This window comes from Geotrypetes seraphini, chromosome 8, assembly GCF_902459505.1.
Source record: "Geotrypetes seraphini chromosome 8, aGeoSer1.1, whole genome shotgun sequence".
Lineage (NCBI taxonomy): Eukaryota > Metazoa > Chordata > Amphibia > Gymnophiona > Dermophiidae > Geotrypetes > Geotrypetes seraphini.
The window spans coordinates 92612570-92626266 of NC_047091.1; the positions used below are offsets into that span (position 1 = coordinate 92612570).

The following is a 13697-nucleotide window of genomic DNA, read 5'->3' on the forward strand; positions in this document are numbered from 1 at the left end:
AGCTGCAGTGGACATTAAGAACATAAGCAGTGCCGCTGCTGGATCAGACCAAAGGTCCATCATGCCCAGCAGTCTGCTCACGCGGCGGCCCATTAGGTCCAGGAGGACCTGTATAGTAATCCTCTATCTATACCCTTCTATTCCCTTTTCCTTCAGAAAATTATCTAATCCCTTCTTGAACCCCAATACCGTACTCTGTCCTATCACACCCTTCCGAAGCGCATTCCAGGTGTCCACCACCCTTTAGGTGAAGAAGAACTTCCTAGCATTGGTTCTGAATCTGTCCCCTCTTAATTTTTCCGAATGCCCTCTCATTCTTGTAGTTTTCGAACGTTTGAAGAATCTGTCCCTCTCCACTTTCTCCATGCCCTTCATGATCTTGCAAGTCTCTATCATGTCTCCTAAGTCTCCGCTTTTCTAGGGGAAAAGAGCCCCAGTTTCTCTAATCTTCCAGCATATGAAAGGTTTTCCATACCTTTTATTAGTCGCATCGCTCTTTTCTGAACCCTCTCGAGTATCCTTCTTAAGGTATGGCAACCAATATTGGACGCAGTACTCCATATGCGGGTGCACCATCGCCCGATACAATGGCAGGATAACTTCTTTTGTTCTGGTTGTAATACCTTTCTTGATAGTACCCAGCATTCTATTCGCCTTCTTAGAGGCCACTGCTCACTGTGCCGACGGCTTCATTGTGTTGTCCACTATTACCCCCAAGTCCTTTTCTTGAGTACTTTCACCCATTACCAGCCCTCCCATCGTATAGCTGTACTTTCTCTTCATTAAACTTCATCAGCCATCTCGTCGCCCACTCTCCCAGTTTGTTCAGGTCCCTTTGTAAATCTTCGCAGTCCTCTTTAGTCCTAACTCCACTAAAAATAGTTTGGTGTTGTCTGTGAATTTTATTACTTCGCACTTCGTCCCTGTTTCTAGATCATTTATAAATACATTGAACAGCAGTGGTCCGAGTACCGACCCCTGCGGAACACCACTCGTGACCCTCCTCCAGTCCGAGTAGTGGCCCTTCACTCCTACCCTTTGCCTTCTACCCGCCAACCAATTTTTGATCCATCTATGTACGTCTCCTTCCGCCTCATGGTTCTTCAGTTTCCATAGTGCCCAGCTCTACCATGCAGTCTCCTCTCCAACTAAAGGACTTTTCACATCGTTTCCACTTTTCAGAGCAACTCTGCCTGTCAGACCTGACTAAAGGAGCCACAAAGGAAGGAGTTGGCCAAGTGAGGGAGTCCAAGGTGGGGGAGAGAGACCGAGAGAGAGACCGGCAAGGAGAGGAGTGTGGGAGCCCTGCTCCGCCCCCCTCCTGACACAGAAAAGCCGACCTTTTTCAAAGATTAGCACCGGAGGAACCTGCCTCTTTCGCCGGCCCTTCTGCAGCAAGGAGAGGAGCGTGGGAGCCCCGCTCTGCCCCCCTCCCGACACAGAAAAGCCGACCTTTTTCAAAGATTAGCACCGGAGGAACCTGCCTCTTTCGCCGGCCCTTCTGCAGCAAGGAGAGGAGCGTGGGACCCCGCTCCGCCCCCCTCCTGACACAGAAAAGCCGACCTTTTTCAAAGATTAGCACCAATTACAACAACCAGCAAACATGAAGCTCTTATTGATCCTATTGATCTATTTATTAAGCAATAACGTTAGGAACGTTATCTCGCTCTATCCAAAACTTCACTCCGTTCATTACCCTGTCACACCCATTAGGCTTCCAATTGACCAACAGGAAGAAAGAGTAAATCATATCAAAATAATCACAAGTAACGGTAGACCACACCGTACCACCAAAAAAAGAACAAGGGAAATAAAACCAATCAAAACTACTACACTCACCTTACCCATCACAACTACCTCTGTTCCCTGCGCCTACCTCAACACTAGATCAGTAAGGAACAAAGCTTTCTTAATCAAAGATTGGATCATCAACAAGCAGTTAGCCTGCCTCTTTCTAACAGAAACATGGCTACTGTCCGAAGAAGATCCAATACTAAACGACCTAATGCCAGATAACTATAAAATTCACATGTTAAACCGCGAAGACAGAAGAGGGGGAGGACTGGCAGTCATCCTTAAGGAAGAACTTGAACTTGAATTAGTAGAATCCAAGATAACCAACCAATTAGAAATACTAGCATGCAAAATTAGTAATAAGAATCTAGAAGAATACCTCTCCTGTATTCTATTTTATGTCCCGCCAAAAAGCTGGTCAAAGGCCAGAGAGGACTTCTACGAATTCATTCTACATAATTCAATTACTCCGTCTTACAATATTATAGCAGGAGATGTAAACATACACTTAGAGAATGAGGACAATCCTGACACGAAAGATTTTAAAAACTTCCTATCCTCACTCAACTACAATCTTCCTTCATCCACACAAACTCATGAAAAAGGCCATCAGTTAGATTTGGTAGCTATGTCCTCAAAAGAGATCCTAAATCCTTCTATTTCTATATCCGACGGTATATGGTACCACGACATCTGGTCCGATCATTTCACCTACTACTTTAACTTAATCTGGAATCAACCAAAAGAAAAAACTCACCCAAAGATAAAAAAAGAACATCTCACAAGGGGCCACATCAACCCAGAGGAATACTGGGCACATTATGAATCGCGTGAGGAAATAAATGAAGGGGATGAGTTCTGGGAACAGTGGACGAAAACAAGCACATCCATCCTAGATAAAATAGCCCCTAAACGAAACAGAACAAACCGCTCAAATAAATATAATAAATGGTTCGACTCCGAATTATTAAACATGAAACACTCAGTAAGACGACTAGAAAGGATCTGGAATAAAACAGGAGAAATATCAGACCGGAACAATTGGAGATCCAACATAAAGGACTACAAACAATTGATAAAAGAAAAACGAAAAACATTCTACTCATCCAAAATTCATACATCCAATATGAGTTCAAAAGGATTCAACACTAAAGAACTGTTCAACCTGGTTACAAATTTATTCGACACCACACGCCACAATCAATCCATGCACGACATAAAACTTCCATCAGCAGACGATCTAGCTCAACACTTTGACTCAAAAATTAAGAACCTAAGGAACAATTGCCCAACAAACAGCATACCTGCACATCAAATAGCCAACATACATGAAAACGAAATACCTGTGGATATGTTTTGGACCTCCTTTCAGGATCTAGAATGGAATAACTTCATAAAACTCTATAACAAGTACACTAAATCACACTGCATTCTAGATCCCTGTCCCCCCAACATTATGAAAACAGCCCCATTAGACTTTAAACTAACACTGTGGAGTTATCTGACCAATAAGTTCAAAAACGGAAAATTCCTAACGAATAACGGTCGCATTATAATCACCCCAATTCCAAAAAATCGTAAACAATCCCTAACATCTGTAACCAACTATAGACCGGTAGCATCCATTCCATTCTTCGTAAAAATAATGGAAGGTTTGGTACATACCCAATTGATGAACTACCTTGATCAGTTCTCACTACTACATGAAACCCAGTCTGGCTTCAGACCTCTGTTTAGCACTGAGACGGTGATTGCAGCGACCCTAGAATACTTACGCAACTTATTCAGCAAGGGCCATAATGCCTTAATCATGCAATTTGACATGAGCTCGGCCTTCGACCTGGTGGATCACAAAAAATTGCTACAATGTTTAGACGCAATCGGTATCGGAGGTGAGGTATTTGACTGGTTCCGAGGATTCCTTACGACCCGCACCTATCAAGTACGCTTCAACTGCAACCTCTCTAAAACATGGAGAAACCCATCAGGCGTTCCACAGGGGTCTCCATTATCCCCACTACTCTTTAACGTCTATATATCATCACTAGGCATGCAGCTGGCCCAACGGGGTATAAAAGTATTCAGTTATGCGGATGACTTTACAATCATTATCCCGTTTAATACGTCACCCTCCGCAATCACCCCCACGGCAACAGAAGCGCTAAACCTGATGGAACAATGGACTACAGAATTCAAACTAGAGAGCTGCACGGGAACGGGGACGACGGGAATCCCGCGGGACCCGCGGGCATCCTGCGGGTTCCCCCTTTGGGTCACGGGGATCCCGTGGGGACGCCCCTAGGGTCGCGGGGATCCCGTGGGGACGCCTCCGAGGGTCGCGGGGTTCCTGCGGGGCTGGATGTACTCAGTCGCGCGGCTCTTCTCCCTACCTTCTCTGCTTGCAGCACAGAGCCGAACGGAAGTCTTCCCGACGTCAGCGCTGACGTCGGAGGGGAGGGAGGGCTTAAACAAAGCCCTCCCTCCCTCCGACGTCAGCGCTGACGTCGGGAAGACTTCCGTTTGGCTCTGTGCTGCAGGCAGTGCAGGTAAGGAGGAGAGTAGCCTCGCGGTTCGAGTGGCTACCAAGGGAGGGGGCGGTCCGCCCCGCCACACCCCGCCCCGGTTGCAGCACAGCCGGCCAGGTCCCCTTACTTTTGTGGCACTTCCCCGACCGACCGACCGACAACAGCCCCGGTCTGACAATCCTCCCTGCCCTGTAGCCGCGAATCTAAATTATCTTCTTACAGCAGCTGTAATAAGGTAATTTAGATTCGCAGTTAAGGGCAGGGAGGTTTGTCGGACCGGGGCTGTTGTCAGTCGGTCGGGGAAGTGCCACAAAAGTAAGGGGACCTGGCCTGTGTACTGCACCCGGGGCGGTAGAGAAGGAGTGGGGAGAAGGACGCTGAAAGGCCATGGGGAAGACGGGAGGAGGGGGGGAAGGACTCTGAAAGCACTTGAAGACAGAGGAGGGAGAAGGACGCTGAAAGCACATGGGGAATACAAAGGGGTGGAGAAGGACGCTGAAAGGCCATGGGAAGGGCGGGGGGGGGTGAAGGAATCTGAAAGCACTTGTGGAAGACAGAGGGGGGAGAAGGATGCTGAAAGCACATGGGGAAGACAAAGGGGTGGAGAAGGACGCTGAAAGGATATGGGGAAGACAAAGGGGTGGAGAAGGACGCTGAAAGGCCATGGGAAGGGCGGGGCGGGGGGGGAAGGACTCTGAAAGCACTTGTGGAAGACAGAGGGGGGAGAAGGATGTTGAAAGCACATGGGGAAGACAAAGGGGTGGAGAAGGACGCTGAAAGGACATGGGGAAGACGGGGGGTGGGTGGAGAAGGACGCTGAAAGGCCATGGGGAAGACAGAGAGGGAGAAGGACGCTGAAAGGACATGGGGAAGCAGAGGGGGGAGAAGGACACTGAAAGCACATGTGGAAGACAGAGGGGGGAGAAGGACGCTGACAGGACATGGGGAAGATGGGGGGGAGAAGGACGCTGAAAGGAAATGGGGAAGAGAGAGTAGGGAGAAGACACTGGCAGGGAAGAAGACAGATGCCAGACTATGGGGGAGCGGAGAGAAGAAGATGGGTGCCAGACCAATTTGGAAGGGGGAAGAAAGGGAGAGGCACAGTAACAGAGCAAATGGAAGATGCAGAAGGAAGAGAGACAGTGGATGGAAGGAATTGAATGAGAACATGAGGAAAGCAGAAACCAGGCAACAAAGGTAGGAAAAGAATTATATTTCTTTTTTTTTATTTTGCTTCAGGATAAAGTAGTATATTAGTTGTGTTGATAAAAAATTTATAAACATTAGAGGCTCTGAAACCCATTTGCAAAGTATGTATTCTTCCCAATTAATATTTTCAAATTAATAAAGTCTTTTGCTTATTTGTAAATGGGTTTCTACCAGAGCCTTTAATTCAGTAGCATAATTAAATGAAATAACTATTTCTGAAGTTTATATGGACGGGCGGGGACGGAGGGGATTCCTCGCGGGGACGGGTGGGGACGGAGGGATTCCTCACGGGGACGGGTGGGGATGGAGGGATTCCTCACGGGGACGGGTGGGGACGGGTGGGACTTTGGCGGGGACGGGTGGGGACGGGTGGGATTTCTGTCCCCGCGCAACTCTCTAATTCAAACTGAAGCTTAATTCAGATAAAACTAAATTCTTCATAGCCTTGCCACACCCACATATCACCACAACACCACTACGCATTAACAATCTTAACTACCCTATTCAACCTACAATGAAGGTTCTGGGGGTAATACTGGATCAAGGTCTAACTATGAAAGACCATGTGGACTCCCTAGTCAGAAAGGGGTTTTTTACTCTCTGGAAACTTAGGTCCATTAGAGCATACTTCGACGCTTCAGCATTCAGAATTCTGGTACAATCCCTAATACTAAGCCACCTTGATTATTGCAACATTACCCATCTGGCAATCACCCGGAAGCAAATGCAGAGACTACAACTGATACAAAATGCAGCAGTCAGGTTGATCTTCAGACTGAAGAAGTCCGATCATATAACCCCTTCCTACCGACTCCTGCACTGGCTGCCAATGGAGGCACGTACGAAGTTCAAACTGGGATGTTTCTGCTTCAAGGTATTATCCGGTCTAGCCCCTAAATATATAACAGACCTCTTCTCATTCCCAACCAACAGACATGAGAGAAGAGCACACCAGAAATTCGTTTCCCCACCAGCCAGAGTATGCAAATATAAGAGACACCATCAACAACTTCTATCATACCAAGCAGCCTTATGGGGCAAAGACTTGGAAAAACTAATTACACACACAAACAATTATGGTGAATTTAGGAAACACCTAAAAACATACCTGTTCTCGAAATACCTAGGTGACGAATCAGGACAATAGCCCCCATCGCAATCCCTCCCCAAATTAGATCTTGTAAACTGTTAACCTCTAATCTCTAACTATGAATGTTCCTTTCAATTTATGGAATTTTTCTAATTCATTGTAAACCGCATGGAACTTCACGGTCCTGCAGTATATAAACTGTTGTTATTATTTTTATTGTTGCTACTATCAGATATTCACTGCTACACTCTGTAATTCGATGTCTGTGCAGTTTCTCTTCATTGTAAACCGCCTAGAAGTCGCAAGATTGTTGGCGGTATATAAGAATAAAGTTATTATTATTATTATTATTATAGTATGCGTTCATGGGGTACCTTGTCAAAGGCTTTTTGGAAATCTAAGTATACGATGTCTATGGGATCCCCTTTGTCCATGCATTTGTTAATTTCTTTGAAGAAGTGCAATAAGTTCGTTAGGCACGATCTTCCCTTGCAGAAGCCAAGAATATCAAAGCTTATTGTATTAACCATTGGGCTACTACTCTACACTGAATACATATATTAATTTAACACCAAAGCCAGTATTTAAATTAATACAGGGATTTCCACTGGTGAATATTTACTCCCTTTAAAGATCTGCAAGATCATAGGCAGTTGGGAGCCTGGGGGCTGAGGAAAGGGTATACCGTATTTTCGCGGATATAACGCGCGCGTTATACGCGATTTTACCTACCGCGCATACCCCTCGCGCATTATATGCCTGAGCGCGGTATAGAAAAGTTTTTAAACATAGTTCCCACCCCGCCCGACGCCCGATTCACCCCCCCAGCAGGACCGCTCGCACCCCCACCCCGAACGACCGCTCGCACGCGCTCCCACCCGCACCCGCATCCACGATCGGAGCAAGAGGGAGCCCAAGCCCTCTTGCCCGGCCGACTCCCCGACGTCCGATACATCCCCCCCCCCCCGAAGGACCGCCGACTTCCCGACAATATCGGGCCAGGAGGGAGCCCAAACCCTCCTGGCCACGGCGACCCCCTACCCCCACCCCGCACTACATTACGGGCAGGAGGGATCCCAGGCCCTCCTGCCCTCAACGCAAACCCCCCTCCCTCCAACGACCGCCCCCCCCCAAGAACCTCCGACCGCCCCCCCAGCCGACCCGCGACCCCCCGGGCCGACCCCCCTTCCCCGTACCTTTGGAAGTTGGCCGGACAGACGGGAGCCAAACCCGCCTGTCCGGCAGGCAGCCAACGAAGGAATGAGGCCGGATTGGCCCATCCGTCCTAAAGCTCCGCCTACTGGTGGGGCCTAAGGCGCGTGGGCCAATCAGAATAGGCCCTGGAGCCTTAGGTCCCACCTGGGGGCGCGGCCTGAGACACATGGTCGGGTTTGGCCCATGTGCCTCAGGCCGCGCCCCCAGGTGGGACCTAAGGCTCCAGGGCCTATTCTGATTGGCCCACGCGCCTTAGGCCCCACCAGTAGGCGGAGCTTTAGGACGGATGGGCCAATCCGGCCTCATTCCTTCGTTGGCTGCCTGCCGGACAGGCGGGTTTGGCTCCCGTCTGTCCGGCCAACTTCCAAAGGTACGGGGAAGGGGGGTGGGGGGGTCGTGGGGGTCGGCCAGGGGGGTCGCGGGTCGGCTGGGGGACGGGCGGAGGTTCTTGGGGGGGGGCGGTCGTTGGGGGGGGAGGGGGGTTTGCGTCGAGGGCAGGAGGGCCTGGGATCCCTCCTGCCCGTAATGTAGTGCGGGGTGGGGTTAGGGGGTCGCCGTGGCCAGGAGGGTTTGGGCTCCCTCCTGGCCCGATATTGTTGGGGAGTCGGCGGTCCTTCGGGGTGAGGGTGCGAGTGGTCCTGCCGGGGGGGGATGTATCGGACGTCGGGGGGGGGCATCAGGCTTTCAGGATGGGGACAGACCTTCAAGGGGGGACAGGACTTCAAGGGGGGACAGTGCACGGAAGTCAGGGGGGGTGAACGGAGAGTCGGGACAGCGCACAGAAAGTCAGGGCGGGCGAAAGGAGCGTCGGGCATCATGCGCGTTATATGCCTGAGCGCGGTATAGAAAAGTTTTGGTACATATCATCGTGATTTCTGCGCGCTATACCCCTGTGCGCGTTTTACACAGGTGCGCGTTATATCCGCGAAAATACGGTAAATCAGGGCTGATCAAGACTGTTTCTCATAGCACAGACCATGGCTCATATGGCCCCTTTCTTGGGCATAGTTGCATTCACATTCTGTTGCTGCACCTGTACTCACCCAGCAACCCCCTGGTCTGGCACATTAAGGAACTCCATGTTGTGATCAGAGGGGACTCTGGCCCTGGCTCTACGGCTGGAACTCTGTGGGGGCAGTGCAGCAGTTGGTGGCATTCGAATTTGCTTTGCAGGCGAGGCATATGGTTGCTCTGGCTGTCGGGCAGTGTTGTGTCGAAACTGGGCGGCTCCATTTCTGCAGGTTCCTAAAAATGTGTACACACAGACACACAAAAGAAAAACAACTTAAAAATGACATGAGAAACAGAAGATGCAATTTCTGCACATCTAGTTCTGACACTTAGTCCAGGCCAACTCTAATTGATCCTATTTGGATTTTCAAAAAAATATATCCCATTTGATTGCATTCTGAGACTTTTGCTGCTGAACACTAAGGGGTCCTTTTATCAAGCCGCGCTAGCGGGGTTAGCGCATCGGACATTTCATCACGCGCTAACCCCCGCGGCCGTCTAAAAAACTAATGCCTGCTCAATGCAGGCGTTAGCAGCTAGTGCGGCAGGCGGTTTAACGCGTGGTATTACGCACATTAAACCCCTATCATAGCTTGATAAAAGGACCCCTAAAAGTCCCAGAATGTAGCACATGGGCTCTAAGAAACCAAAATTGCATGAGTATGAAAAGCATAATTGAAATCAGTTGATAATATCATTTTGCTGCAAATGATTCTTTATAAAATATCCAAGGACCCTTAGTCAGTGCAGCTGTATTTTTTTTATTTGAAATTTATTATAATTTTTTTTTATTTTTTAGAAAGCATACCAACAATGAATATAGTATAAAACCATCAATGTACTAATACAAAGTTATAACCTCCCATTCCAAAAACATCTAAGTCCCCTTTTGGCCTAAGGTCTTAAATGTTGAAAGTAGAAGCAGGGAAAATGTCCATTATAAAAAAAAAACCCGTCCAAAAGGAGGGTTTTTTTTTGATAATGGCCTGCCTCTACGTTCAGCTGGTTAAACGCCCAGACCACCACTACATCAAGTTTCAAATTTATTAGGATTTTATATACCGCCTATCAAGATTATCTAAGCGGTTTTACAATGAGGTACTCAAGCATTTTCCCTATCTGTCCCGGTGGGCTCACAATCTATTTATGTCTAAACTTACACCATATAATCAAGCTACAAAAAGCCTAAGTCCCAAACGCCCAAAACAAGGGCTTTTAGATGAAGGAGGAGCCAGTCCTTCACCTAAAAGCTGGATTCTATAACCGGTGTCTGTCAAAAAGAACACCAGTTACAGAATTCCCCCCCCCCCTACAACGATCCGGGCAGGAGGGAGCCTAAGTCCTCCAGGCCCGCGGCACCCCTAACCCCCGACTACGTTCGGGGCAAAAGGGAGCCCAAGCCCTCTTGCCCCGCCGACTCCCCGACAGTATCAGGGCAAGAGGGAGCCCAAGCCCTCTTGTCCCGCTGACTCCCCGACTCCCCGACAGCATCGGGGCAAGAGGGAGGAGGCCCAAGCATTGAAGCAGGAAGCAGGTGAATTCTCCACTGACAGGGTGAGCTTCAGGAATGGAGTGTATGTCTACTAGAAAGAAGATTATCAAGGTAAGAACCTAATCTATACTTCTAGTATAGCAGAGCAGACACTTCATTCCTGAACCTTCGGGATGTAGCAGAGGACTCCCTAAAGATTAAGTGTGTGTGTGTGTGTATCTACTCTGTAAAACTTCATGACCTTTATGGGCTGTTCCTGACAGCATAAACAGATGATCTGACAATCTAAATTTGTTTGTAACTTCCAGATACCACAGTACGAATCTGAGCACATCCAAGGATCTTAACACCTTATCCTTTTTCTCGAACCAGAGGGTGCAAAGGCAAGTGAGCGTATTTCCTGGTTGATGTGGAAACTGGAAATCACTTTTGACAGGAAGAATGGAACCATGTACAAGGTCACTCCTGCATCCATAATACTAAGAAAAGGATCTCTACAGGACAAAGCCTGAAGTTCCGACACTCTCTGGGCAGAGGCAATTGCCACCAAAAACATGAGCAACAGGGGATGACAAGGAAGTTTGAGATTTTGATCCTGCTACGGACGAACCAGGTCTGCATACTATGGGTGTCTCAGTAAGTCTCTACTAGAATCACTCTTTCCTGGTGCTTCATGATCCAGTGCAGAGGATGGCCTATCATGGGCTACGAAGGGAAGGTATAAAGAAGACCTGCCTATAGCTAGGGTTGAACCAGGGCATTCAGACCTTCACATCCCAGATCGCATCTTCGACTAAAGAATTGATCTGCCTTCTTGTTTGTAGCTGATATCAACAGGTCAAATGTCGGTTGCCCCCACCGATGCATTATATAGGTGAAGGCTTCCCGGGACACAGCCACTCCCCAGGATCCAGGGTCTTCTGGCTGAGAAAATCCACTTGCATATTGTCTACTGTTGCACAGGTGTCACCCAGAAAACCCAGAAGATGGGCCTCCACCCACTGAAGCAGCATTTGGGCTTCCAGGTGTAGAGAGGAAATCTTGGTGCCCCCTTGGTGATTAACATATGCCAACATCATTAAGTTGTCTGAGAAAACTTGAACCACTTTGCTCCATAAGATGCTCTCTAACACCAGAAGCACCAGGTGGATGGCCCAAAGTTCCAAGCGATTGATTGACCACTACCCTCACAATGTGCCCCCCAGCCATATAGGCTGGCATCTGACATTAGACTCACCCATGATGAAATATGGAGTGGAACTTCTCTGAAGAGAAAAAGGATCCAACCACCAGACCAAGCTGCAATAGTCCTTCATCATCCTTTTGTAGGCATCATTGGGAAAGGAGCACCACATGGAGCAGGCGTAAATGTGTCCTTGCCCAGGGGACTATGTCTATGGTCACAACCATCGACCCTAGAACCTGCAAGTACTGCAGGCCATTGGAACAAGAATGCTCTAAAACTCCCATATCTGATGAAGAAGCTTTTCCTTGCAGGCTTCCAGGAGGAACACTTTGCTTCCGTTTCGAACTGGACTCCCAGGTATTCCAGGCTCTGCATCAGTTCTAGGTGGCTCATCTAGAAGATTCTGTAGCATTTAGATCACTCGGCAAACCGCTAATCTGCCCTCGGATTCAGACTAGGCTCTGATCAGCTAATTGTCCAGGTACAGATGAACCTGTATGCCCACCCTGCATAGGTGAGATGTGACCACTACCATCACCTTGGTGAACTGGAAGTGTTGCTATATAAATACTTCCTGTGATCTGGAAAGATGGGCATGTGCAGATTGGCCTCTGTCAAATCCAGGGAGGCAAGGAACTCCCCTGGTGCCACTGACACAATCACTGATCGCACCATCTCCATGCAGAAACGTGGTATCTTGAGGGCCACATTCACCAACTAGGGTAGGTCTCCAGTCTTCAGAGCCTCTTTTTGGACACAATGAAGTATATCAAGTATCTCTCTGAGCATGAGTCTTCCTCTGGTATGGGCTGTGTGGCTTTTAGAGCCAGCAGTCTGTGCACTGTCACTCTGACTTTGGCCACTTTTTCTGACCTCCCTGAAGGGAAGTCTATGAAAAGATCCGGTAGAGGACCAAATAATTCAAGTTTATACCCTTCCCATATAATATCCAGCACCCAGCAATCTGTGGTGATCTCTGCCCATGCCCCCAAATATGCTGATAACCCTGGATCATGGATTGGCGTCATTACTGTTTCTTCAGGGCTGGGGCAAAGCAGGACTGAGGGCGTCTGGTCCCTCCAAATCTGTGCCTAGTGGACTGAAATGCCCTTTGGCACAAAGGCCCCCCCAAAGTACTGGTGATAATGCCTGGAAGTCTAATAATTAGCCAACCCAGACCCCCTTAGGGCCTAAGATCTGCTATCAGGCAAGGATTTTGGTTTATGGTCTTGCATGCTGGCCATAGGCAGCGGAACAATTTTTGTGGGTGGCAAAAGCTTAGCCCCAGACCCCACCCAAGCTCCACCCCATACCTTACCCCCATAATAATAGTACTAATTGTAATACCATTGTTTCCATTCATTTTTCGTATATACACACAATATAGTCTTATTATCAATACATAATGGTTAACCACAAAATTAAACTACTCAACATTCATTCCTGCCAGAACACCTGGCCTTAGTCACACATGCAGAATACAGATAACCCCTATGCAAAAAGATGACCACACACTAATCCCCCTGCCCCCCCCCCCCCCGTTCTGATGCCTATGACGCTGGCAATAAGATCATCCAAGCCTTTCCCAAAAAGAAACTGTCCCTAGAATGGCAGTTTACTCAGGGTCAAATTGGAGGAGGAATCCCTGCCCATTGCCTGATCCAGAGCATCCTGCAGACAGAAATAGAATAGGTGGACATCTTGCTCACTAATTATACAAAGCATCAGTATCATAATCCACTTCATTCATTAAAAACTGGAGCTCTTTGTCCACTATCATATCATAGAGTGACAAGCTTGGGTGACAAAAAAATGCCGCTGCAGCTGCTTTCAATCCTGAGAACGCAGTCTCAAAGAGACTTTTGTGCACAAAATCTAATCTATGAACCTGAGTATCCTTTAATAGCATGCAACTTAACTAGGAAGGGAGGTACGTTTGGTAACCTACGCAGGTGGAGGTAGAGGAGAAGAATCAGAAGTATTACCATAGGATTCAGTGCAGAGAGTTCTGGATCTGAGTCTGTAGGATTTGAGAGATCTGAATCATTTTCAGTTCTTTCATGAGATAAGGCATGTCTAGAGCAGTGGTCTCTTGATTTAGATCAGTGTTGAAGCAAAGACCTATGTTGATGGTGCCTGGAAGAGCTCCAATCAATGTGTCAGTACCGATCCAAT

The 13697-nt window shown here is 48.1% G+C and overlaps 1 protein-coding gene across 1 annotated transcript in view; it reads right to left on the bottom strand.

The window, feature by feature from the left end:
* Nucleotides 1-13697, bottom strand: part of MYO1F (myosin IF) — a 235841-nt gene that overhangs the window by 18295 nt on the left and 203849 nt on the right. Inside the window, 1 exon segment of the mRNA XM_033955757.1 lies at nucleotides 8877-9078. Coding sequence (XP_033811648.1) covers nucleotides 8877-9078 — 202 coding nt within the window.